This window comes from Mustela putorius, unplaced genomic scaffold (assembly GCF_011764305.1).
Source record: "Mustela putorius furo isolate JIRA1106 unplaced genomic scaffold, ASM1176430v1.1 tig00003834_pilon_pilon_pilon, whole genome shotgun sequence".
Classification (NCBI taxonomy): Eukaryota; Metazoa; Chordata; class Mammalia; order Carnivora; family Mustelidae; genus Mustela; species Mustela putorius.
In genome coordinates, this window is record NW_025421987.1 from 63,849,133 (window position 1) to 63,877,064 (window position 27,932).

The window sequence follows — 27,932 nt, forward strand, 5'->3', positions numbered from 1 at the left end:
TCCATTTTGAATTTATCTTCGTGTAAAAATATTTTTTGTGTAAAAAAGTGGTCCAGTTTCATTCTTCTGCATGTTGCTGCCCATTTTCCCAACACTATTTGTTGAAGAGCCTGTCTTTTTTCCGTTGGATATTCTTTCCTGCTTTGTCGAAGATTAGTTGACCATAGAGTTGAGGGTCCATTTCCGGGTTCTCTATTCTGTTCCATTGATCTATGTGTCTGTTTTTGTGCCAGTACTATACTCTCTTGATGACTACAGCTTTGTAATACAGCTTGAAGTCTGGGATTGTAATGCCTCCAGCTTTGGTTTTCTTTTTCAACATTATTTTGGCTATTCAGGGTTTTTTATGGTTCCCTACAAATTTTAGAATTGTTTGTTCTAGCTCTGTGAAAAATGCTGGTGTTATTTTGATAGGGATTGCACTGAATGTGTAGATTGCTTTGGGTAGTATAGACATTTTAACAATATTTATTATTCCAATCCATGAGCATGGAATGCTTTTCTATTTCTTGTGTCTTCCTCAATTTCTTTCATAAGTATTCTATAGTTTTCAGAGTACAGATCTTTTGCCTCTTCAGTTAGATTTATTCCTAGGTATCTTATGGTTTTTGGTGTAATTGTAAATGGGACTGATTCCTTGATTTCTCTTTCTGCTGTTTCATTATTGGTGTATAGAAATGCAACACACTTCTGTGTTTTGATTTTATATTCTGTGACTTTTCTGAATTCCTGTAGCAGTTCTAGCAATTTTTTGGTGGAGTTCTTTCGGGTTTTCTACACAGACTATCACGTCATCTACAAAGAGTGGAAGTTTGACTTCTTCTTTGCTGATATGGATGTCTTTTATTTCTTTTTGTTGTCTGTATCTGAGACTAGGACTTCCAGTACTATGTTGCACAACAGACCATCCTATTGTTCTTAATGCACACAGAGTAAAATATTAAATTAGAGTCAAATAATCTTTAAGAATAAATAGTAATTCATAGCTTGCTTTACTCAGGATATATAAAAATAGCTACTCTCAAAAACAAATGTTTTGATAATATACTTTAAAAAGAATTAATTCACACAATTTACCATCAAATTAATACAATGTCCTGAAACAGACTACAAGGATAAAAATAACAATGCACAGGGGCACCTGGGTGGCTCAGTCGTTAAGTGTCTGCCTTCAGCTCAGGTCATGATCCCAGGGTCCTGGGATTGAGCCCCACATCAGGCTCCCTGCTCTGTGGGAAGCTTGCTTCTCTCTCTCCCACTCCCCCTGCTTGTGTTCCCTCTCTCACTGTGTCTCTCTCTCTGTCAAATAAATAAATAAATAAAATATTTAAAAAAAAAATGCACAGACACAGATATGGGTATATATAGATACACATACACAGAAATTCTCAAGAGTCTCCTTTCTAAGCTATAAAAATAAATTTTTATATATTCAAAAGTTAGGAACAAAATATGATTTAAACCTTTCATATACTATGATTTAGAATTATCAGTTTATATTATACATATTTATATACTACACATAAGGCATAGACAGTTTTCAATTATTTCTCAATTAACCAGACATTTTGTGAAATTCCTTTGACAACGAGCTTCTTGAGGGCAGAAACTATGATCTGTTTCACTCTGAATTATCTCACATAAGGCACAGTATCTGGTATATAGTATGTATGTACTACATTTTCACTGAATGAATAAATAAACAAAAGTCTCCTCACTATAAAACCAAGCTCTGGGTCTCAAGAAGAGTCCCTAAAGCTTTTAATAAAAATCAGGTATACACTTTTAAACTATATTCTACAAGCAAGAGTAAGTGTTCCTTTTTGCGGACAACCCAAATTTGAATATGTGTTTATACCTAAGGAAAACTGCCACAGCTTTAATTTACCCAAAAGAAAAAAAAAGAAAATTTGCACGAAGTTACCAATTATACTTCAACTCCTCTTCCACAGTAGCAGAATTTTGGCAGTGGGTGCTTTTCTTGCCCTCTACTACATGCTGGCCCAAAGATTCTACTAAACCACTAAACTATAATTTACCAATGGTAATATATAGTATCTGTCTGAGTTGTGTTCATATAAGCCTAATTACAGGTATCTCAATAAATCACATAACTATAAACCAAAAGATTCACCTTGCCTGTTTTTGCTGTATAATTTTAAAGCAGATTTTTGGAGTTTAAGTGGTATGGAAGAACTTTGACTAAAGGCAGGCGGAACTAGTTCTTTCGCAGCTTCTTCCATTTGCCCTAATTCTTTACCTTAGCTGCCTAAGAGCAAGCAAGGACTTGTATCTTCTATTTTTTGTTTGTACCATAGTTCTTAGCAAAGTGTTCTGCATATAGTAGAAATGTAAATGCATGTTGACTTTATGAAATATGTATAGCATAATCTACATAAAAATTAAAATTATAGAAACTCAATGTCATTTCTATTTTCTTACTCCCCAAAATCTATACATACTGAACTGTTAAATCTGATAGTTCTTCTTAAAACACTTTTATACCCATTGTAGCTGCTCAATCTCCAGCACCAAAATCCCTTACTCAGGACCCAACCATTCTACATCTTTTTTCCAGCCTCCCTGGCTCTAATTTATTAGAGGCTGACTAAATGGTAGAGATGACATAACTCTCCAGTAACATCTATAGTAACAACTACTCTATATTGAGTGCTTACTATATGCACTCAATATGCTTATTGTATAGACTGTCATATGCACTTTGTAATTTAACTCATTTAATCCTCACAACAGTCCTATAAGTAGGTACTAGCATCACAACTAAGAGATGAGAAAGCTGAGAATCAAAGATATTTTTTAACTTGCCTAAAGTTACTTTAGGTAAGTAAGTGGACATCTGAAACCAGGTGACTAAGTCTGAAGCCTGTATTTTTATTATCCATACTATACTGTGTCATTATCAAAATATGAAGAAAATAATTCTGCCTTTTAACACTGAAATCAAACATCAAAACCCTGAATACAGACTTAAAATTTTTCATTAATTTATCCTACTCTGACCTGTCTTAACTGTCACCATAGTTTTGCTTCTATATATTTGGGAAAAATATATACACCTAACTTGTTCTAAACATTACACTGATGACCCTTCTAAAAATACTAAAAGAATGCTACGGTTTTAGAGAAAGCTTAAGTGTATTGAATAAATGATGTTCAAGAGGAGGGGGAGGATGCTAGTTATAATGATAAGAAACACAGTCTAAACAAGCTTTTAAAGTTTTATGATTTTGTCCTGTTTTGTTTCAAATCTATACGTGTGAGGCTGACTCTGCTAAATTTAAAGATGCCTATCATGCCAAATCATGTGACAATTTAGTAACTCAAAACACATTTATGATTTACTGGTATAATGTAAGTTGGAATAAGGAGGAAGTGAACCTTGTTAGAAACATAACCAGATATCCCCTATTCTGTAATAAAGACTAGTAAAAACACACACTTAAAAGCTTCAGACAAAAGACCACCCAGAAGAAAGGGACTCCTAAGAAAGTGACCTCTCACTTAGCAGTCCAACAGATCCTGATAACAGCTTACAAATGCCTGAGAAATACCTGTAAAACTTTAGCATTTGGTTGAAGAGGTTTAATGATCAGCTGCTTGCCTGCCGTGTAAAGAACTTTTTCTGAATCAGGGCCCCATGCTACTGAATATACTGGTGTTCCTGTAAAAAGGAAAAGAAAATTAAAAAAAAAATTCAACAGATTTTCATTATTATGCCTTATAACAAGAGAGCTAGTTAAGAGCATCAAAAAAGCAATATGGAGTGCCATTTCATTTCATATTCAATGGCCCTTTAAGAATAGCCTGATACTAAAACAAACTGAGTTCATACTGACCATTGAAAATCTACTGTAAGCAACTGAAAAACTATGTTTTTAACTAATTTTGATCTTGCTGAGAAAAGAGGATGGGAGTTTTTAGGAACTCAATATAGTGTGCTACTAAAATATAGAACATAAAATAAATCCACTTCATTATTTTAAGATATAAAGAAATATCCGAAAAGTCATGATTTATCATTTCCCACCAACAGCCATCAGTGCTTAAACTGACTCAATACATAAGTTGACTTAAATTTTCCATACAAAAATATAAATGGTATATTTACTTTATTGATTAATTCCCATTCCTGAGGATACTACAGGAAATAGACCTACCACTCATCTGGGGCTTAAGCAGTTCTCTAATGGACAGAAACCATTCTACCCCCAAATGATCTACCCCCTCCTATCTAGAATTTATAAATGGCAAATTAAACATCAGATTGGGGAAAGTTTTGCTATCGATCAAGCGGGACTTTGGCCTGAAAGCTAGGCTAAGAAGGGTTCAGATACCCCATAACCAGGATGAAGCTGACTTATACTTTTGGGGAAAAGTACATGTTTGACTCAATGTACCATTCTTTTTTTTTTTTTTTAAGGTTTTATTTATTTATTTGACAGACAGAGATCACAAGTAGGCAGAGAGGTCGGCAGAGAGGGGGTGGGGAAGCAGGCTCCCCACTGACCAGAGAGCCCCATGCGGGGCTCAATCCCAGCATCCTGAGATCCTGACCTGAGCCGAAGGCAGAGGCTTAACCCACTGGGCCACCCAAGCGCCCTCAATGTACCATTTTATAAACTACTTTAAACTTCATACTGTTTTCAATTTCTTAGGATAGGAATTTGGAGAAGGTATTTTTTTAACTCAATGACTTTCACATTAATATCTTCTAGAAGGCTGTACTTTATTTGAACCTAGTTTTTTTTAAAAAATGAGTATTATACCTGGCAAAAGCATTAAATAAACTGTACTCCACTCTCTGACTCAGTTACCATCCATTAGGAAAGTGAATCAAGGTTATATAATTAATCTATGAAATATTAATCCATTAATATTTCTAAAGGTGCTTTCAAAAATCATCTAGAACTTATAAATCAGACTACTGTAGCAGTTGACTTTCTGTGAATGAATAAGACATTCTTAGGAAAATGAAATCTGAGTCTGAGGATTTATGGGTAATCAATAAGATTTAACTGTTCATTTAAATGGGAAACCCAACTGATGCTAATCAACAGGAGTAATCAGTAATCAACAGGGAGTAAATTTCAGTAATGGCTTGTGCTCAAGTGGCACCCTACTTTTTTCATGCCATTTTATTCCCAATCAGAATATAATTCAGTTGTGAGCAAGTCTCAGCGGTTTAAGGAATTTAGAAGGTCTAGTTTACAACAGACCTAGAGCAAAAAACAAAACAAAACAAAAAAACAAAAAAAAAACAACCAAACAAACAAACTCTGAAGCATGCCTTTCATGATTTAGGTTAGATAGTATATTGGGTCTAAATATGCTATTCAGTCAATTACATCTAGGATTGATCTGTATCTGAAGAACCCACAAATGGCCAGAAGGCACTTCTTCTACACTTGGTAAGTACATTCTCTTGGAATATTCTCTGGAAGTAGCCAGAAGTTGACCTGGATTTCACAAGTAAATTGCCAAATAGAATTCAACTCTAATAAACTCCCTAGAACATGTAAATCAAAATTTCAGATATTTCAAATATGGTTCTTGATGAGTACTGGAAGGGAATAGAGGCTGAATGCTTATTTGATAGGGTGGTAGAGTTTTAGGTACCTTCTTTATTTCCATTATTATAGTTGTAATTATTGTGCAAAAAGTAAATTAATATATTTTAATTAAGGACTATCAAGTCATCCTGAATAGAATCAGTAAAATTACACTTTTCTGGGGTATACATTAAACAATGACAAACATCTACCCCCAAGGAAATAATTCAGTAAATACAACTCCTACTGAGTTATACAGGATGTGACTCTAGCCCTTTAGTTGTGGTAAAAGGCACAGTTGGGGTATAGGATGAGGAGCTAGGGACGCTTTTGTCCTCTTTAGCATTGAATTTGTGGCCTCATTAAGTCAGCTGTGTCACCATTTCCTTGCTTATTAACCTTATAAATCTTCACAATACTTATCTTCCCTGTTAGGACTTGGGAGTTCATTCATTTCCTGATTATAAAATTTTTTTAAACAATAATAATGTTAAAAAAACAGATATAAAAACTTATAGTATAAAACAAAATAAGATTATAGAGAAAAAGTTAAGCAATTCCTTTGCTATAACATGTGGCTTTTAACCACATTTGTTTATCAAAAACAAATACAGAGGGCGCCTGGGTGGCTCAGTTGGTTAAGCTGCTGCCTTCAACTCAGGTAATGGTCCCAGGGTCCTGGAATCCAGTCCTGCTTTGGGTTCCCAGCTCAGTGGAGAGACTGCTTCTTGCTCTGCCTCCATCTACCACTCTGCCTACTTGTGCTCTCCCTCTCTGTCGAATAAATAAATAAAATCTTTAAAAAACAACCAAACAGGAAAATAAACAAAAAAAAACCCAAATTAATAGTTAAGTCCCATTAGTTCAATCTTCCTAACCACTAATATTTAAAATGGATATAATATCAAGAACTAAGACAAGTTTTCATTATATTCATCTCTTATATTTATAATAAAATGTTAAGTGTGAAACCATTGTATACACGAATGCTTTCTTTTCCAAAAGGAGATATACTATACAATTTCTAATTTGGGTAGTTCTGATGAACATCATTACTGAAAGCGGAAAAATTAGCTTTATAAAGAAAATAATGATTTTTATTATAATGAAATCCATCCCACTTGCATTTCAAAAACCTGCAATATTTTAAATATTTTTTTTAAAACATGCTTATTAAAGCATTGAATTACTCTCATCATTACACTTCACTTTGCAAACGCAGTATGAAAATAACAACTATAGACTTCAGGTTAAAGAAGTTTTCAACCAAAAGTTTAGCAAATTATGTAATGTTATTAATTCCAATAGTTACAAAAAAAATGGACAAAAAAAAAGTAGTTTCATAATAATTAAAGAATTTCTTGCTTTTTATATTGGGAATTTTTATTTATGTTCCATTTCAGTTAAGACACTCAAAAATATCTTGTTTTTCTGACTCTGTACACTAAGATCATGTGACCTTTTTGACATTTTTTAAGAAACCACATGCACCTGGGGTTGTGTTAAATGTCAGACCCTTATCTCTCTGTAAAACAAATTATCTAAATTCTTTCAACCTGTTGAAGGCATTTTAAACCACAGAAGAGGAGACAAAAATGTATTTCAATTGTTTTAAGGAAGTACATGGTCAAATATACCATGTTTTTCAAACTCATACTAAAAAGTAGCCCCTAAATGTTTTTGCATGTTTTTAAGAATGCTTTTGAAACAAACTCTTCACTATCACAGTGAAGTATAAGCTATCTTTGCCTTGAATGCAATATAAGTCTACATTGGGGGAATATAGGGAAAGTACTTAGAGCAGAGTCTGATACTATACAAGCACTATCTATTACCCACCACTACTAGAAATCACTTTGTAATTCAATAAGCAACTAGCTGTTTATTGTGTTGCTCATGATAGTAGGAACTCAACTTTTTTTTCGGTTGCCAAATCATCAAGAATTAAAAACCCAAGAATTATTTCCCTTTCATTCTATTTGAGGGACATATATTATCAGTAAGCAATCAAGTAGGATTTATTCCACAAAAAAGCAACTTTTTGGTTATATATGTTCTTGGATTAGTAAAGAGAAAAGGCTTAAATGAATGCATTTGTATCTCCAGTTTCTATCCTCAGCCACTTATCCCTTGGCGATCACAACTTCCCCTATAGCTTCACCTTTCACCTTTCTATAATTGACTCTCACATTATTTCAGCTTTACTTCTGAGCCCTAACACAGTATTTCTACTTGCATCAAAGACTTCAGACTCTACACATTCAAAACTATCATCCCTCTAACAGAATCCCTCATTAATTCTTCTTTCTGAATTCTCTACCTCTTATAGGATATCCATTCCTGTCAACTACTAAGAACTACTCACTTTTTTCAATTATCATTACTGTCTCTGTTCAAGCCTCAATGCACACTAGCATAGAACATTCCAATAACCTCCTTACTGGTCACCCCCATTTTTTTCATTTTATTTTTTTCGTTATTATTATTTTTAATTTTTTTACTGTAACTGACACACAACGTTACATTAGTTCCAGGTGTACAACACAGTAATTCAATTTCTCTATATATTATGCTATGTTCACCCCAAGTGTAGCTGCCATCTATCATCATACAACACTATTATAGTATCATGGACTGCAGTCTCTATGCTATGCCTTATACTCTGGTGCTTATTCATTCATAACTGAAAGTCTATATTTCCCACTTCCCTTCAACCACTCTGCCCACCCCCACACCCTCTTTTGTCTAACAATCATCAGTTTCTTTTGTATATTTATAGGTCAGATTCTGCTTTTTGTTTACTGATTTGTTTTGTTTTTAGATTCCACATATAAGTGAAATCATATGGTATTTGTCTTTTTCTGCCTGACTTACCTCACTTAACATAATACCCTCCGGGTCCATCCATGTTGTCTCAAGTGAGATGACCTCATCCTTTTTAATGGCTGTGTAATATTCCATTGTACATTTTTACCACATTTTCTCTATCCATTCTTCTATTGATGGACACTTAGGTTGCTTCTATATCTTGACTATTATAAACAATGCTGCAGTAAACAGGGGTGCATATATCTTTCTGAATTAGTGTTTTCATTTTTTTTGGGAAAACACCCAGTAGTAGAATTACTGGATCATATAATGTTTCTGTTTTTAAGAGGAACCTCCATACTATTTTCCACAGTGGCTGTATTAACTTAGACCACCATGCATGAGGATTCCTTGTTCACCACATCTTCACCAACACTTGTTGTTTTTTGTCTTTTTTTTAATTTTAGCCATTCTGACAGATGTAAGGTGCTATCCTATTGTGGTTTTGAATTGCATTTCCCTGATGGTCAGTGATGTTCAGATCTTTTCATGTGTCTATTGCTGACCACCCCATTTAATCTCTATTTCTTCTGATTTATCCTACATATTACTGCTAAGTTTATGTTCCTAAGAGATAGTTTTTACCTCTTATTCTTCTGTTTATTTTTTTAAGGTTTGGTATACTCATAAAACAAAATCAAAACCCTTCATTTAGCATCCATTGTCATCAATGTCTCGGTCCCTTTGGATATACAGCCTCATATAGCCTGCCCTCTGGCCCAAAGGGTCTGCTCCTATATACCTAATTTCCCTACCTTATGCTGTTCTGCCTCTAAACCTTTGACCACCTAACTTCCTCCACAGCTCCACTCCATTGCTAACAGGCCCATTTCCTTCCCTACTTTCTTTATCTTTTAAAGCTCAATCAAACGATATTCCAAGGGCACCTGGGTGGCTCAGTCAGTTGAGTATCCAACTCTTGGTTTCAGCTCAGGTCATGATCTCAGAGTTCTGAGATCAAGCCCCCCATATCAGGATCTGCACTAGACATGGAGTTCACTTAAGATTCATTCTCTCCTTTCCCATACCCCTCTCTTAAAAGAAAAAAAAAAAAAAAAAGATATTCTGATATTTGCCAGAAAGCCTTTCTGATACTTCCTTTCCCTCCAAAGCAATAATCTCTGCTTTCCTATCCTCTCACAGCAACTTTGTAATAACAAAAACATCCTGCCTATGCTACAGTTATTTATATTTCCAGTTCACTTCCTTTACTAAATTCATTATTTAGTTCCATTTTTCTATGTTCCAGGTTCCATTTTTGTCATTCCATCCTTCCATTTGAATATATTGTGGGGGAAATGTCCTCAAAGGTTTGCAGTATTACTCTATTCCAATTTTAGCCTATAATTAAAATATACAAAGCTTAATTATAATTATCCCTGGCCCATACACTATTTTTCTCTAATGAGGAAAAATAACTCCTCATAAGTACCAGTAGGAATTGTTTTTAAACTAAGTCAAATTTAAAAAAAAATTTAAAAACTTGGGATTAATGCTTTTTCTATATTAGAGGAGAAGGTGATGACCATGACTTCTATCTATATATCCATCCCCAATCATTAAGAAATGAATTAAGGGTATGCCTGGGTGGCTCAGTCAACTAAGTGCCCAACTCTTGGTTTCAGCTCAGGTCATGATCTCATGGGATGTGAGAGAGAGTCTTATGAGAGGCTCCACCTTCAGCAGAGTCTCCTTAAAGATTCTCTCCCTCTCCCCCCCACCCCATGTGAATGTGTGCTCTCTAAAATAAATAAATAAATGTTTAAAAATAAATAAATAAAATATCTATTTCTAAAAAAAAGAAATGAATTCAGGAAACTTTTTCTATTCATCAAAAATAAATGCAACTAATATAAACATGTAGTAAAAATCACCAGGATGTTTTCAACATTGTTTACTGAATTCCAAGTGTTACAATAACTCAGGCTTATGTTATTTCATTTTTTTGCCAAAATTTACAGTTTTTCCCCCTAAAAGAGGCAGAAGTCCCCTTCCCCACCTATTTTGGCCTCCTTATTTGAGCCTTTAGCATCCAGCTATCAGTAGTTCATAATCACCATCAAAAATTATAGCCTTTAATAAATCAAATAAACCTTATAAATAACCAGAGATTTTTCCTTCAGGGTTAATATCATCATAACTTAATTTTTCCAATGTTTTTCCCCAGAGATGAAACAGGAAAAGCCTATGCCTTATTAGGAAAGCATGGGTGGCACCAACAATCAAAAACCTAAAAATCAGATGCATAGTTCTATAGTAAATCTGTAATTCTTAATCCAAAGATATCTGATTATCTTGAAATATCAACAGGTTAACTAAAATATGAAAATCTATGTAATTTAATTTTGCTCACTAATCTCATACTTAATATAAACCTCAAGTGAGGAGAATAAATAAGATTCAAATGAGATAAAAATGATAAGCCCTTTCAGTCATTTGATGTTAAGAAAATTACAGCTATTTGGAACGTCAATGGAAAATATCATTACATGATGTGATGAAGACATAATAAAATTACCTTTATCATAGACCTAATCAGTATTTTAACTTTCTAAGGGAATTTATTTACCCATCTATTTGGAAGGAAGGAAAAAAAAAATTAAAAAGAGTACCACCCATCCCTCTCTAAAATAAACATCATACACAAAAACTAACTCAAAATGGATTATAGACCTAAATGTAAACACTGAAACTATAAAACTCGTGGAAGAAAATAAAAGTCTAAATCTTCGTGACTTTGGATAAGGCAATGGTTTCTTAGATATGATACCAAAAGCAGAAGCAATCAGAGAAAAAAATGGATAAACTGAATCTCATCAACATTTTTGCTACTACCAAGTGTTTATGGTTACCTAGATAAGTACTACCCAGTATTTATGGTTACCCTTCGCTAAAATTTGGTTAATGGATAGCTAAAGAAATGTAACTATTTTAACACTATCTTAAGAGTAAACGTGACTTAAAAAATGAAATCTGGGGGTGCCTAGATGGCTCAGTCGGTTAGTGTCTGCCTTCAGCTCAGGTCATGATCCTGGGGTCCTGGGATGGAGCCCCACACTGGGCTCCCTGTCTCTCTCTCTGCCAAATAAATTTTAAAAAATCATTAAAAAAATTTTTTTAAATGAAATCTGGAAATTTTTGGAAGTCAGTTACCAGAGATGCTTCACAATATAACTTGATTATATAATTCTCGAGAATAGTCTGCCATCTTTGAAGGCCAGCTGATATATTTTCAGTTAAACATGAAAACCGCTTTACTATTCCTACATAAAAATCTAATTAGCAAAACAGATCTGCTATACACACAAAAAAAATTGTATGTAACCTAAATCTCAACAGGAATGACCACTGAATTGACTTTATGGGCACTTCCTCCCAATTAACATGGAAAACTGAAATGCTTCTCTAAGCAGTTGCACTTTACCATGTTTTGGACCATCAGAGTATCTGCTCCCCTCCAGTAGTTTAGATATCAAACATACAATTTATTTTTTTTATTTTGTTAGTCACCATACAGTACATCATTAGTTGGTGTAGTACAGTTTAGAAAGGATGGTAATATTATGAAGTTATTAGGACTTTTTAAGTAGGGAGTTACTCCTAATATTTCTATTACTATTATTTACTTAACTAGACAGTCAATCCTATTCCAAATAATATATGCTCATAAGGATTCAGAATTATTTAAAAAAAAATCATCAGCCTTTAACTGCATTTATACAGACTCACTAAAAAAGAAAAAGGCCTTGAGTGTTTCTTATATTTCTTGGCTCAAATAATACAGTTACCATGGTTTATCAGTCAACATGGAAAGTAAGAAGAAAAAGTATAAATAGAAATGAGAGGTGCGCCTGAGTGGCTCAGTTGTTAAGGGTCTGCATTTGGCTCAGGTCACGATCCCAGTGTCCTGGGCTCCAGTCCCACACTGGGCTCCCTACTTGGTGGAACTCTGCTTCTCCCTCTCCCACTCCCACTTACCCTGCTTGCATTCCCTCTTTTGCTATGTCTCTTTCTGTCAAATAAATAAATAAAATCTTAAAAAAAGAAAAAGAAATAAGAGACTTCAGGGTGCTGGGTGCCTCAGTTGGTTAAGCATTCAACTCTTGATTTCAGCTTAGGTCATGATCTCTGGGACATGAGATCAAGTCCTGCATTGAGTTCCCCACTCAGTGGAATCTGCTTGAGAATCTCTCTTCCCCCGGCACACCCCTCCCCACTCATGTGCATTCTCTCACTCACTCTCAAATAAATAAATAAAATCTTAAAAAAATAATAATAATAAGAGATTTCAGGCTTTGAACCTTACCTAAATCAGTCTTAGGAACTATAATGGTCTTTAAAAGGAACTATTAATATATCTTAATTGATTAATATACATACCTTGCTGAGCTAAAGTTGATCTCAGCATCCCAGTCTTTGACCAGATTTTTATTTGTCCATCTTCTCCAACTATAAAGAGAAAAATAATTGATATTTTTATCTATAGGAAATAAATTTAAACATTAAGTTTGCATCGAAAAATCAATATATCTACATTAATATATATTTAAAATTCAGACACAATTTATACATTAAATAACAGTGTTTCATAACTATAAAATTTAAATTGAAATTACTTTGAAAAAATTTTATCAGATTCTCCTAACTTCCATGTCAAAAAGTTTATTTTTTTCCTTTAATCTTAGGAGATTTGTCAGTATATTATTCAACTAGTGCTTTCATTTTCACTGAAATCTCCATCCTAGAATTCAAAGAAAAGTGCTTTCCTTGCAATAAGAAGAGTTGCAGGCAAATTTCAGTGAGCTGGGGACTGAATTGAGTGATGTAGTAGACTTTTCTTTTGAACAACTTGCTTAAAAGAAGAAAGAAAGAAAATTCTCTAGAGAGAATCATTTGTTAAAGGCAGAATTTTTATTCCATTTCTTCTCAATTTTCAAGATGGATGACATCTGGACATATTTATATGCTGAAAAAGAAACCACTGGAAAAGGACAAGTTAAAAAAATAGGCAGGAGAGGAAACAATCCACTGAACAAAGCCCTACAGAAAGTCTAGAGGATAGGTGGGTGGTTTGATTACATATCCAAAAACTTTTTGTTATTCCTCCTTTTGATAGGTGGAGCTTAATTTCTCTTCTTTGGGCTACATTTAGTGACTTGCTTCTAATAGGATATGGTAGAAATGATGGAGTATGACTTTCAAGGGTGAGTCATAAAATATATTATACCTATCATTTTTCTCTCTCAGATCACTCCCTTATGAAGCCTGCAATTATGTTGTTAGACCATTCAAGCAGCCCTATGGAGAAGCCCTTTTAAGAACCAAGGCCTCCTGCTAAGGAGAAGAGAACTAAGATCTCTTGCCAAGAGCATATGAGTGAGCCATCTTGGAAGCAGAACCTCCAACCCCAATCAAGTCTTCACACGACTGCAGCCCTATCCAACGTCTTGAGTCTGAGACAGAACCACCCAGCTAAATTAAATTGTTCCCTGATCTACAGAAACTATAAGATAATACATGTTTACTATCTTAAGCCATTACCTTTTGGGGTAATTTTTAGACATCATTAGCTAGCTAATAGCATAGATGAAGATGAGAATGCTTATGAGAATAGGGCAGGAAATGGGAGAGTGAAAGAATGGGGGTAAAGTTCAATTAAATATTTTGAATTTTAACATGTTAAAGAATTACAACTTTTATTTACCCCATAAGTGACCATTTCAAAATCCTTGATAAAAATATTGTCTGTAAGTCATATATGAAATCTAATAAAATGACATTCTGAATCATAACATTTCTAGAAGCCTAGTTCAATGCTGTGCCAATTATTTGCTCTTGGACAATGAAAAACACTATTACTAAAGAAAATATCCTGATTCTGTGAAAATTTTTCTTTAAACAGTTCATTTATAACATCATTTTTGCAGACAACGTACCTGTAACTAATGCTGTTCCTTCATAATTCCATCTTCCTGCAAGAACTGCTCCACAGTGAGCTTCTACACTTTTTTCCACTCTTCCTAACTTAGAAATCAGATGAAATTTACCTAAAAGAAATTAAACTTGAGAAATCTATTTGAATTTACTCAATCAATAAATATCTCTTAAACAGGTACCTTCTCCTAGACTAGTTAGCACAGTGCTAGGCACTGGAGACATAAGGACAAATAATATTCCTACTCAAATAATTGTTCCTGCTCCCAAAGAAAAAACAAATCTATTGGAAAATAGGCACAAAAATGAAATTATAAAACACTGAAACAAGTGATATAATAGAAGTATTATACGATGCTATGATAGATGAGAGGGACAATAGAACTCCACTGGGTCAAAGGGGGCCAAAAGAAATGTCAAGAAAACCTTCTAATTAAGCAGAGTTTTGTGGCCTTACTTTTTTTTTTTTACTTTTTGCAGGCTATAGAAAAGCTTGAAAAGGTATAGAAGATAGGAACCAGGACAGTCAAAAAACCAGAACAGTTTATTAAAAAATAAACTGAAGCAGGGGCACTGGTGTGGCTCAGTCTGTTAAGTATCTGACTCTTGTTTTCAGCTCAGGTCATGATCTCAGGGCAATAAGATCCGGCTCCATGTTGGGCATGAAGTCTGTTAAGATTCTCTCTCTCTTCCCCTCCTTCCCAGCTCTCTCATTAAAAAATATATAAAAAATAAAATATACATATATTTTTTTCTCCTTCCCTCTGCTCCTCCCCTCTTCTCTCTCTAAGAATAAAAAAATTAAAAAAAAAAAAAAAAACTGAGGTCTGACAAAAAATTTTAAGAGTTTGAGCAAAAGTCTTCCAAATGGGTTGCACTAAACCAAAAGTGGTAAAGTATGTTTCACCAGCAGGAGCTGAGGCAGAGACTTTTATAGAGCAAAGGTAGAAACAAAGTGAGGAAATTATTGATTGGCTATAGCCTATGGCTTAGTTGGCTGTTTGTGACTGATTATCCTTAGGTTTTAATTTCAAAACCTTGACGTGTTTACAGACAGATTTTGGTTTGCTCATGCTGGCCAAAGGCATGGAGCCCCCTCTGTTTAATGGCCTTGTTGTTTACTTAATTTAACAATCGATAATTCCAAATTTTAAAATACTTGCCTCATACAATTTTACACTGTGCCAGGCACTAGCTAGACAAAAAGGAGCAGGCTACCAGATTGCTATTCTCAAAAAGTTCACACATATATAGGTAAAAAGCACAACTTTTTAAACTTACAACTTTAAAGTACCTAAGAAATATCAAGGGGACAAATCAACGGTGCAAAGAATAAAGTATTACAGAAAGCTAAGAAAAAGGGGTGCCCACGTGGCTCCATCAGTGCCTTCAACTTGGGTCATGATCTCAGGATCTTCCGAATGAACCCCGCATGGGGCTCCCTGCTCAGCGGGGAGCCTGCTTCTCCCTCTGCCTGCTACTCCCCCTGCTTGTGCTCTCTCTTGCTGATAAATAAATAAATAAATAAATAAATATCTTTTTTTAAAAAAGCTGAGAGAAGATCATGAAATAATGTGGGTTTGAATAATCATAAAATCTAGTAATACATAGCTCATAATAATTAAGTACAGTAAAATTAGAAATTTCCCACAAATCAATCTATCATCAGTCATCTATCTTACAGTAAAAAAAAACCATGTGGCTAATCAAATTTTGGCGTCATAGAATTTATTTTGAATACACTTTTAACTGAAGGCTTTTCCAGACTGTCATAATATTAACAATTTACTAAAAATATATCTAAGTCAGGGACACCTCGGTGGCTCAGTAGGTTAAGTGTTTGCCTCCGTCTCAGGTGATGATTCCGGGGTCCTTCGATCAAGGCCCATGATGGGCTCTCTGCTCAGTGTGGGGGCATATGCTTCTGGCTTTGCCTCTCTCTGCTCATGCTCTCTCTCTCAAATAAATGAATAAAATCTTAAAATAAATAACTATATATCTATATATCTAAGTCAGATGCTTGAGATGGCTTTAAGACATTTCTCTGGGAAACTCTAATACAGATGGCTTTGAAACACTTAACACCTAGCACCCTGTGGTTACTTCACTAACCATCTACCCCTTTTTACCAACAAAGTAATTCCGTCTTTTTTACACTGTGAGCATTATTTGCAGCTCTGTTACAGCATTTTTTTACTGGGCTGTGATCTCTTTAAGGGCAGGGGGCCATGTCTTACATATTTTTATTTGCAGTAGTGCTTTTACATAATCAGCACTTGTTAAATTTGACCAACTAGGTAACCATCTCCCAACTTGAAAAAAAAAAAAGAAAAAAAAGAAAAAACTACGCTGACATTCTTTTTTTTCTTTTTTTCTCATTCCATCTAATAGCTTTCTTTTCTCACCATTCATTTTTTAGGCCTAAAAAAAGCTACCCTTTTCCTTCATCTAACTACCCACCAGCAGCAACTATTTTTCCCCATACCTTTCCTTTTAACTTTTTATTGCTAGGTCATTTTTGAATGTAATAAAATTACTTTAAATTCAACTGTTATTATTCTCTTCATTAAACTAACTTGAAATTAACTGGGATATGCTTTTTTTAATCAGTTGCTTTACAGAGAAAAGGTGGGGGAAAAAATCTCAAGAGGAAACTGTAAAGATGATATACAGTAAGTGGAAAGCTAATCCTGTGGTCATTGTTTACTTTATTGAGATCTGTTCTCACTAAATGTTAGCACATTTCCTAACACAGAATATCCATGTAATAAACATAATTACATATAATTGCATATATATTATGATATATATTATATTGCATATTATATATCACAATATATATTGCATATAAACTGTTGCATCTAATGCATGAATCCATCACCAAAGAGATTAACCAAATATCTCTCAAACGAGAAATGAAGGATCCAGACATTTCCTTTCAATCTATTCTGTATTTGAGAAATTTTATGTATTTAGATTATTGATATTTCTTATCCTAAAATACCTAATACTGATTTTCTGACAAGTGCTAAAATTATTCTTGCTTCCTATGACCTCACATAGAAAGATATATACTGGGACAAACTAGGGTCAGCTCTTTGCATAGATTTGGTACTCAATAAATCTTTGGCCTTTGTATTTTGTCTGATTAGAGATTATAAGAATAGCACACCCAGAATAAACCAAAAATATAAAACTATATATATATCAAATATTTTTATTTTTTCATTTAAAAAAAAAAAAACAATTTTTAAGTAGGATCCACAGCCAATGCGGGGCTTGAACCCAGCCCCCTGAGATCAATAGTCACAAGCTCTACTGACTGAGCCAGTCAGGTGCCCCCACATCACAAATATTTTTAAGCACATAATTATCCATTTAACTATTTTCTTTCTTCTCTCCAAATTTTCTATAATCTTTTCAAAATGCAAGACCCAAATGCAGATCAATTTATTTCTAATTATTTGCTATGGCTGGGGTAGAGAAGAGAATATAGTCAATATGGTTATATTAATTATTAATTTATTGAACAAAAAAGCAGATTTGGATATTTAATTCCTAAGGTGAAAAATTAACCTTTTGCTCATTAAAAAAAAAAAAAAGACTTTTTAAAAAGAGGGATATGTTATAAAAGAGAAAAAGAACAGAGGAAACATTAAAATTATATAAAACACATTTCTTAAAGTTAGAAATGCCTTAGCAGATGTCCATGGAAACATGAAAGGACCTCGAATAGGGTGTTAGGAAAAAGGACACACGAGCACTTTTGCAGACTGCTTAATAGCAGAAATGATTTGGCAGATGGTTGCAAAAAGCCAGAGATCTATAACCAACTACCAACTTATGATAAAAGAAATGAACACACAAATTCTTTTTAAAGTGGGATTTTAAAATAGACATATTAAGAAAATAAAAGAACTATTTTAAGCTATCTAATACAATGTATTTAAAAAATCATCTTTTAGTAAATATAATTTAAGGAGTATTTAACAGTTTTACAGAAGATTATACACCAGAAGTCCCCTAATGCATTTTACATAATTGAATTATTTTTTAAATGTAAATCTTTTAATACATTGTCAAATATCTTTTCTAAAAAGTAGTGTACAGCTGCATGAAATATTCAAAAAGCAGTAATGTTGGAGAGAATTATTGGTAAGACAAAACACTTGGCAAAAGTCTGCCTTATATATTTAAGGACCTACCACCAGATCTCAGGGATCTCTTTTGGAATGTTACCACTACACAGGAGAGGGAGGGGGTATGATGAAAAAACACTAGAAGAGAAAGAAGAACTCCAAAACTGCAACCCTTCTCTGCCAACACTGGGGGAGAAAAATCAAGAGGAGAAAGTTGGTGGCAACTAGAAAAAAGAAACTCCTGGGCAGTAAATTAAATTTTGAAGAAAAAAAAATTTTTTAATTGGGTTAACATCATACAAAATGAAAAAGTCCTAGAGATATGCTGTACAAATATTGTGCTTATAGTTAACAATACCACACTGTATATTTAAAAACTTGTTAACGGGGCAGATCACATGTTATGTATTTTTTTAACCAGAGTAGTATTAAGTATTGGGTTAACAAATAATATAGCTCTGATACATAAAATAACTTCAAATGTTTATCTGACAGAAAAGCCCTTGACTACCTCCCATTGACAGCTACTTTCTTCTTTATTGAACATTTCTTTTTCATTTCTGGATGCTTTTTCTATCTTATCCTTCCATTTCTTTTCTTCAATCTATCACACTTTTCCCTCTTTTACAAGGCCCGATACTCCTCATCCTACCTTAAAAGAAAATATTCAACTATTCTGCTTTGGTTCTCACATTTCCCACATCTAGCTGTGGCATGTATGTTATTTGTTTTATTAATAGAGTGAACCTAAAAATAATATTGAACATTATAGTTTCCTCTGAAGAGTCATAATATATTTATACTTATAGATTTATACAAATCTCACAAATTTATCTTTTAAGTTACATTTTTACATTAAAATATTTTCCCTCACAGAAAGTATTTTCTCTAAAACCAATTTGAAATAGAGACTCAAGCAAATATTTTTTAGTTGAGTGTAATTAAATGATCTTAATTCAGAGAGACACTCAGACAACAAAAATTATCAAGACTAATTATGTTTATTGTCCATATTCGTCAGATAGAAAGTTAATTTTTATATACTACTGAGTTTAAAAAGGAAAATGCAAATAAAATATATGGTATATCACCCTCTGTGTAATACAAAAGGTGAAATGAGAAAATATGCATGTATCTGTTTACTTTGCCAAAAGAAACACAGGAAGGATAAACCAGAACCAAAGAGACTGTTTATCTACAGGGAGTAAACAGAAATAAGGTGTATAGGATTGGGTGGGTAGGAATAGTGACATTGCTCTGAGTATGCTTTTTTTTTTTTTTTAAAGATTTTATTTATTCATTTGAGAAAGAGAGACCCAGCAAGAAAGAGAGCATGAGCAGTGGAGACAGGCAGAGGTTGAGGGAGAAGCAGACTCCCTGCTGAGCTGTGAGCCCAGTGTGGGGCTCAATCCCAGAACCTTGGGATCAGGATCTGAGCCTAAGGCAGATACTTAACCATCTGAGCCAGCCAGGCGCCCCTGAGTATGCTTTTTAAATATAGTTTTGTCTTTGTATTTTGTCTATGGTTTTCAATATAATTTTGTCTTTAATATAGTTTTGTCATGTTACTATTTTACATATTCAGAAGATAAATCAACAAGGATGGGAGACAATGGAAACCTTAAGTAGAAAACACAAATAACACATTTAACTGTGAATAACATAACAGTTAAGGAAGGGGAAATGCAAGTAACTATTGAACACAGGACTTTAACTCCATATATTCAGTATAAAGATCAAAACAGGAGTAAACAAATATTAAACTCTAGTTTTTTGCAGTAGTATAGATAAGCCATTCTGAAACAACTTACTTTGTACTGCAGAATTGAGCAAGTGAGCAAATATATTTGAGAATAATAGGAGCCAAGCTCACTCACTGTTTCCAAATATGGAAAAAAGAAAGACTGGAATAAACCAACTGTGATGTTGAATTGGTGGCATCAGAATGAACTCGTGATTTTTAGTATGGAAAGGAAGGAAGGAGAAGTAGAAGAAAGAAAAGGGAAGAAAAGAAAATAAAGGGAAGGACAGGAGAAAGAGAAAATTGTTCTTTAATATACATTTATATTCCATTTCTTAGCTCTCTGAAAGGACCTTGAAGCAAACACACCTCATTGAAATGAGCTTGCTAACATTCTCATATTGTTTTTTTTTTAATAAAGATTTTTTTTTATTTATTATTTATTTGACAGAGAGAGATCACAAGTAGGCAGAGAAGCAGGCAGAGAGAGAGAGAGGGGAGGAAACAGGCTCCCTGCTGAGCAGAGAGCCCGATGCGGGACTCGATCCCAGGACTCTGAGATCATGACCTGAGCCGAAGGCAGCGGCTTAACCCACTGAGCCACCCAGGTGCCCCTCTCATATTGTTTTTAAAATACCAGAAAGCACCAAGAAAAGAAGAGATCTCCTTGGAGAAATGGATAATTTGGGGGGCTGGATTGGGAAAGCGCAAGATAAGACTGAAACATCTTGTGCCAGCAAAGCAGTGCTCAAAAAATGATGAGGAAACATTATCCCACCCACCCACCCCCAAAAATTCATAGGAGCTGGCTTAATAGGACTCCACTAGACAAAGCTGGGACAATTTTCACAACAAAATAAAAAAATTACAGAAATAAAATAAAGAACCTATGAGTCTAATCTGACGTAAGTAAACAAATGGGTAGGAAAAGACGGGCTTTTCCGTGCAGCAGAATACCAACCAATCAATATGGAAGGAATTATGGAATTAAAAAAATCACCATTTGGCAACCATGTGAATAATAAATGATTCAGCCGAATATCAACAATAGATGCTAAAATAGTAGGTAGAATTTTAAGGAGGAAGAGAATATTTTTACATAGCCTGAAAGTATTTGTTCACAAATTATTAAAAGGTAAAAATAGTAACTTCACAGTGGATTACTTTAGTGAATACAACCTTTCAAAGTAATCAAAGTTAAAAAAAAGAAAAACCAACAAAGTATTCAAAGTTAACATCACCAATAATGGATCAAACCAGCATCGTGAACCTTGCAATCTGATGCCCTAACTACTGCTGCTAAAAACTGTGTACACTGAATCTAATTATAAGAAAATATCATACAAACACAAATTGAGGGACATTCTATAAAGAAAAAACAGATCTGTATTCTTCAAACCTATTAAGATCATAAAAGAAAGACTGAGGAAACTATATTAAAGGAGGTTAGAGATATGACAAAAGCAGTGTGGTTATTCTGTACCAGAAAAAACCAAATTTCTATAAAAGATGTTATTACGGCCCTTGTTAAAATTTGAATATTAACTGTATATTCAATTTAACATCAATGTTAAATTTCCTGATTTTGACCAATGAATGTACTGTGACTATGTAACAGAAAATCCTCACCCTCGAGAAGTGCACTGAAGTATTTTATGGTAAAAGGGGCATGTTGCATGTCTATAAAATGACCCTTAAATACTTAGGGGGAAAAAAGTATGTGTGTCTGTGTATGTGCGTGTATATGTGTAGTGAAGTGGGGGAGAGAGAGGGAGAAAGCCAATGATAAAATATATGGGGCAAAATGTTAACAGGAAATGAATTTGGATAAAGGATATGCAGGAGTTTTTTCTACAATTCTTACAACCTTTCTGCAAATGTGAAATTATATCAAAATTAAAAAAAATTTTTTTTAAGTCAACCCTTCATTTTAACATCTGAGGTAAGCCAAATTCTAGCAGTGGTTCAGAGTCAATCTTCTAAGTCCAATTACTTTCACACAACATCTCACTTAATCAAGATTCAGAAAATAAGGTTAAAAAAAAATATCCTAAGTTCTGTCTGTAAAAGAAGTGAAATCTGATTTGATACTTTGTCATAACATCCCTTCCCTATTCTTGTTACAAAAGCCCTCTTCTCTTTCTCTTTACTTTTCCATGGTAGCCTGAGGCCAGTTGTGCTCAGTCAATCAGTGTCCTATTCCCATGACTACAGTGATTCTTTCATTAGCACAGGACACAAGTTTCCTCAGGATTCTCCTGCAACTTGTCTGCAAGAGATACTGAGGAAGCACTCTCTGCTGACACTTCTTCTCTATGGATGGGCCTTGAGCTACTGGCTGCCATCATGCTCACCTTGTAGGGAAAACCCATCTAAGAGATGATGAGACCAGGGGCCTAATTGCAGCTATGCTTGAAGGTCCACCCCTAGAGTTAGGTGAACCAAAAAACTCCATCTGTGCATAAGTTAGTCAAATAAGTTTCCATTACTTTTGATGAATGTATTTTAAATTGACAAAGTAGGTAAAGTGTAATACAGACAAAAGCAGTTCAAGTTATTTCAATGAAAATAAAAACATTTCCTCAATAAGTAGAAAAATCGTGCTTTTTACTCACCAGTAATAAAGCTACAGTCAAATTAAACAAAACTCCAACTCTGTTGAGTGGAAACTAACATGTAACAGAAAATAAACACAATATTAGGGGCGCCAGGGTAGCTAAGTTGGTTAAGCGTTTGCCTTGGGCTTAGGTTGTGATCCTGGGGTCTTGGGATTGAGTCCCACACTGGGCTCCCTGCTCACCGTGGAGTCTGCTTCTCCCACTACCCTTCCCCCTCTGCTCATGATCTCTCACTCTCTCTTTCAAATAAATAAAAAAAAATTTTTTAAAAAAGAAAAGAAAGATAATATTAAATAGCTTATTAAATGTTGCATTGTGCCCATATTTTTTGTGTGTCCGTATTTTTTTAGTGTGGTTATGTTATAAAGTTAAATTCAAAACCAAAACTGATAACAGCTTAACAACTATTTTCAGTGAGATCACAGAAAAAGTAAAGCTAAAAGCTCAGATCAAATCCCATGATATGCCAGCTTTACTTTCTCCCATGACAACAGTTTTATAGCCTATACACAAAGCAAATGACTACAAAGAATATGGATTAAATGTGTAGACAGAGGTATGCAGATCTACAAATATCAGCTCTGTAAAACAACTAAAAGTGTAAGTCACACTACTAATATGTCTTTTAAATACAACATTTATTAAAAACTTACCATCAGAACTTGTGAGGACAAAGCTTTCTGCTTGAGTTTGTTTCTTTATGCCTAAACTTTTTGGAAACCAGTGAAGATCTATTGGGTAAATATCATCAGGAAGCTTTACTATTTGACTTGTTTCACTGGTTAACAAGTTCCACTTCACTATCTGGTGATCATCACTACATGAATACAGTTCTTCAGCCGTAGTCCAGCCCACACAGCTTACTAATTCTTGATGTATCACCATGTTAAGGAGACACACAAAAACCTTAAATCATAATAAAATAATTTGCAGATGCAGATTATAGGAAAAAGATAAGATAGAGTAAAATGTTTCAAGTTTCTAAATACATTTTCATTTCATGACTTGCATCTATCAACCAATTGCAAGAAGAATGGAAAGCAAGAATCCACATGCTAAAAGAGGAAAAAAAGAAAGATCTGACATGAAAAATTTTAAATTTTGTTACAAAAGATTCCATAAATAAGGCCAGAAGATACACAGACATTTAAAGATCAAAAGGTATGAAAGGATATACACTAAACTGCTGGGGGACAGGTGAGAATAATGAATTATAATTTTCAAATCTATATAGATCTATATCATATTAGAAGAAATATGTATTATTTTGATAAGTTAAAAAAATCAAGTGTTAAAAGAAGACCGAAATCTAACAGGAAAATACCTGCTTAAATTACATATTATAATAACAATTTACCTAGAAAAAAACCTACAGCCTACCTGCCAAAATAAAATCTTACCAAACTTTTTGACATTAAACCCAGGAAACAATTCAATTATAATTTACTGCACCTACATGATGCATAGCACTGGATAAGATATGAACCCTAAAATTTCTACTTTATTTAACCCATTTTTTCGGCCTCTGATTTATTAGGAGGATTTCTATAAATTGAGGTGCTCAAGGAGCCCTCTGTTCCTCCATCAGAACAGGCTGCTTACCCTAGCAGAACTGTGTATATAGAGAAGGCATTTCAGTTTGTCATTTAAGAGAAACCTTTCTCTTTCATATATCTGGCTATCTGTATTACCAGATCATTCCTAGTTGGGTTGTTTTCTTGCTATTTTTGTATAATCCTTTTACTTCCTCCTCTTCTCACTAGTGCTTTTTATTGGCTTTTCTGAACAATCAATAAACTCCAAGGAAAAAGAAACAATGTGCTATAATTATTCTGGAATGTTCTAAGATTTAATATTTCAAAATGACAGAGTAAGCAAATAACCAAAAGGTAAAAGAGAAATTATAGCAAGAACTTTAGAGTCTTCAAAAACAGATAACAAAGTAGCATTGGAATATTCAACATATAATCTAAACAAAAGGACCTGGATATCACAAGACCATTACTGAAAAAACTGTTCCAATATAATTGCTATGGTCTAAATAATGTTAGGTAAAACGTAACATTAGGAAGGGAGAATGTTAGATAAAACCAAGAAAGGAAGAAAATACACAAAAACAGCACACCATTCCAAAACAAAAACATTAAGTTTATCCTTGTATAAATTGCTGTAAGTGCACAACAGATGTGTGTGATAGATCTTCAGCCTAACAGGTCAACTAAGAATATGGGAGAAATGAGGGGACTGACAGATTAAGAAAGTTTAAAAAACTGTTATACTTCAACTTGAAAAGGTAAAAGCAGACTACAGACACAGTCAAAATCTGTAAGACTGTATATGGCATGAACTCTTTTTTTTTTTAAAGATTTTATTTATTTATTTGACAGATAGAGATCACAAGTAGGCAGAGAGGCAGGCAGAGAGAGAGGAAGAAGCAGGCTCCCTGCTGAGCAGAGAGCCCGATGCGGGGCTCGATCCCAGGACCCCGAGATCATGACCTGAGCCGAAGGCAGCAGCTTAACCACTGAGCCACCCAGGCGCCCTGGCATGAACTCTTGAGAGAACACTTTGAAAAGATAGTAGAAAGGATTTAAGGAGAAATCAAAGGAATTCTATTTTACTCAATAGGTTAAATAAGCAGGATAGTATAAATTTTAAAAATTTGATCAAATATCTAAACAGTGCTTTGCTATCTCTGATGAAGGACCACATTTTTCTCTATTTCCAACCTGTATAAGATAAAATAAAAATTAATTATTAGAAAAATGATCTTATATTTGGGTGTTATGACAATGTCAAATTGCTGTAAGAATTTACCTCTTACTTTCTAATTTCTGTACTTATCCTTTCACAGACCTGTAATAGTCTACAGTTGATTCTTACAGAAGCACTAATCTAAATAACTAAGGATGAAGGTAGAGAGATCTGTCATATCCTCCTGATACATAATTGGGTATTCCTGCTAACACAATATAGAGTCATGCATTTGAGAAAATATTTATAATCACGACCTTCCCACATGAAATAATAAAGGTCTCACTGCTCAGATTTCCCTGGCTTAAACTCCACTTTATCATGAGTATGAAGAAACAGAGCAAAACTCAGTGAAAACATACTAAATCACAATAGCAAAGAAGTTACTTGGTTTAAAAAAAAAAAAAAAGCCACTCTTTAGGATCCTACTAGACTAAACAAAAACTGTGTTTTATGCACTTAAGCTCAGTACTTAAACAGAGTAAAAAAAAAAAAGTCAATAAGAATTTGAAAGTAAGATTTAGAGCAAATAGTTTGCTTTGGAAAATTACCTGCAGCACATGATCTCAAATATTTCAAAAACAATTTAGCTAAATTACCATTAAAAGAATAAAAAAATCCACTCTATAACTAGAATACAAAATAGGAAACTTTTAACAATAGATGATCACAATAAGGTTTATAAGTATCAAAAGGATATGTTTTGGTTCTTTTAAAAGAGATATCTTCAGTCTCATGTCTCCACTTTCAGCAAAATTTTAAAATGCAATTTGATTGTATTCACTGTAAAATAAAAGTTGAGGGAAAATATAAAATCTGTATTAAAAACAAACACATGTACACAAAAAGTAAAAGCAAACAAAACATTTTAGCACTCTAAGGACACCAAAACACCTTTAATACTGTTGGCATCAAATACACGGAAAGAAGAAGAAAACTAGTCAGTATGCTAATCCTGCCAAGGAGTGACTGGAAGCCTTGGGTGGGACTCCAGAGGTCCTCTACAGCCTGCCTGAACATTATACAAGTACAGACCACCACAAATTCTGAGCAGGTAAATAATTTCCAAAAGCTCTTCTAGGGCCAAATCAAAAGACTCTATAAACTGGGAACCCCTTAATGGAAGATCATTATTGGTCCTATTGAATGGTATATTACAATAAATTCTCAAGGTCTAATCAAGGGATCAAGGCCTTAGTTTTAATGGCTTCAATTCTGGAGCCCACATGTGACTATGATGACATCATCAGTCTGAGGTTTACATTCTGTTGGAGATAGATACACTGACCAACAGTTATGGTTGTCACAGTAGCAATGAGAAAAATACGTGAGTTATTTAAGAAAGAGGTAATAAATCTCTTATAAAAGTTATATAAAAATTGCAATGATAATTTGCCAAATAAAAATATAGAAAAAGAATAATACTCCCCCAAATAACCTTGTTATCACAAGAAAAAAATCAAATGGAATTTCCTCAAAAAATTAAAAATAGAACTACCCTACAATCCAGAAACACCCTACTGGATATTTACCCAAAGAATACAAAAACACTAATTCAAAAGGAAATATGTACCACTGTGTTCATTGTACCATTATTTACAATAGCCAAATTATGGAAGCAGCCCAAGTGTAAACTGACAGATGGATAAAGAAGAGGTGGTGTATGTGTGTATGTGTGTATATAATGAAGTATTAATCATCCATAAAAAAGAATGAATTCTTGCCATTTGCAACAACATGGATGGAACTACACAGTATTATGCTAAGTGAAGTAAGTCAGAGAAAGACAAGTGCCATATGATCTCACTCATATGTGGAACTTAAGAAACGAAGCAAACAAAAGGGAAAAAAGAGACAGACCAAGAAACAGATTCTTAATTATAAAGAACAAACTGATGATTATGAGGGGCGGGGTTGTGTTTGAAACTGGTGATGAGGATTAAAGAGTACACTTACCGTGTACAGAATTGCTGAATCACTGTATTGTATATCTGAAATTAACATAACCCTGTATGTTAACTATACTGGAATGAAAATAAGAAACTTAAAAATATATATATAAATTGGAACACCTGGTGGTTCAGTCAGTTAAGCACCTTTTTTTTTTTTTTTATTAAGACTTAATGTATTTGAGAGCGAGAGAAAGCACAAGAAGAGGGAGAGTCAGAGAGAAGCAGACTCTCTGCTGAGCAGGGAGCCCAATGTGAGACTTGATTCCAGGACTCTAGGATCATGACCTGAGCCTAAGGCATTTGCTTAACCAACTGAACCACCCAGGCGCCCCAGAATCTGACTCTGGATTTCAGCT

At 34.0% G+C, this 27,932-nt stretch overlaps 1 protein-coding gene across 6 annotated transcripts in view; it reads right to left on the reverse strand.

Annotated features, from left to right (window-relative positions):
• Nucleotides 1–27,932, reverse strand: part of IFT80 (intraflagellar transport 80) — a 114,040-nt gene that overhangs the window by 73,110 nt on the left and 12,998 nt on the right. For 3 of the 6 annotated variants that reach the window (XR_006609130.1, XM_045088573.1, XM_045088571.1), the window contains exons 2-7: nt 26,325–26,407; nt 23,524–23,745; nt 18,578–18,697; nt 14,375–14,485; nt 12,819–12,887; nt 3,573–3,682 (exon numbers count right to left, since the gene is read on the reverse strand). Coding sequence is in view for 5 of the 6 variants with exons in the window: in XM_045088573.1 (XP_044944508.1) it covers nt 3,573–3,682; nt 12,819–12,887; nt 14,375–14,485; nt 18,578–18,697; nt 23,524–23,745; nt 26,325–26,361 (669 nt within the window). In the remaining variant the exon portion in view is untranslated. Of the gene's footprint in view, nt 1–3,572; nt 3,683–12,818; nt 12,888–14,374; nt 14,486–18,577; nt 18,698–23,523; nt 23,746–26,324; nt 26,408–27,580; nt 27,616–27,932 lie in introns of all 6 variants that reach the window. The other 3 variants (XM_045088572.1, XM_004755656.3, XM_004755660.3) reach the window with 3 other exon arrangements.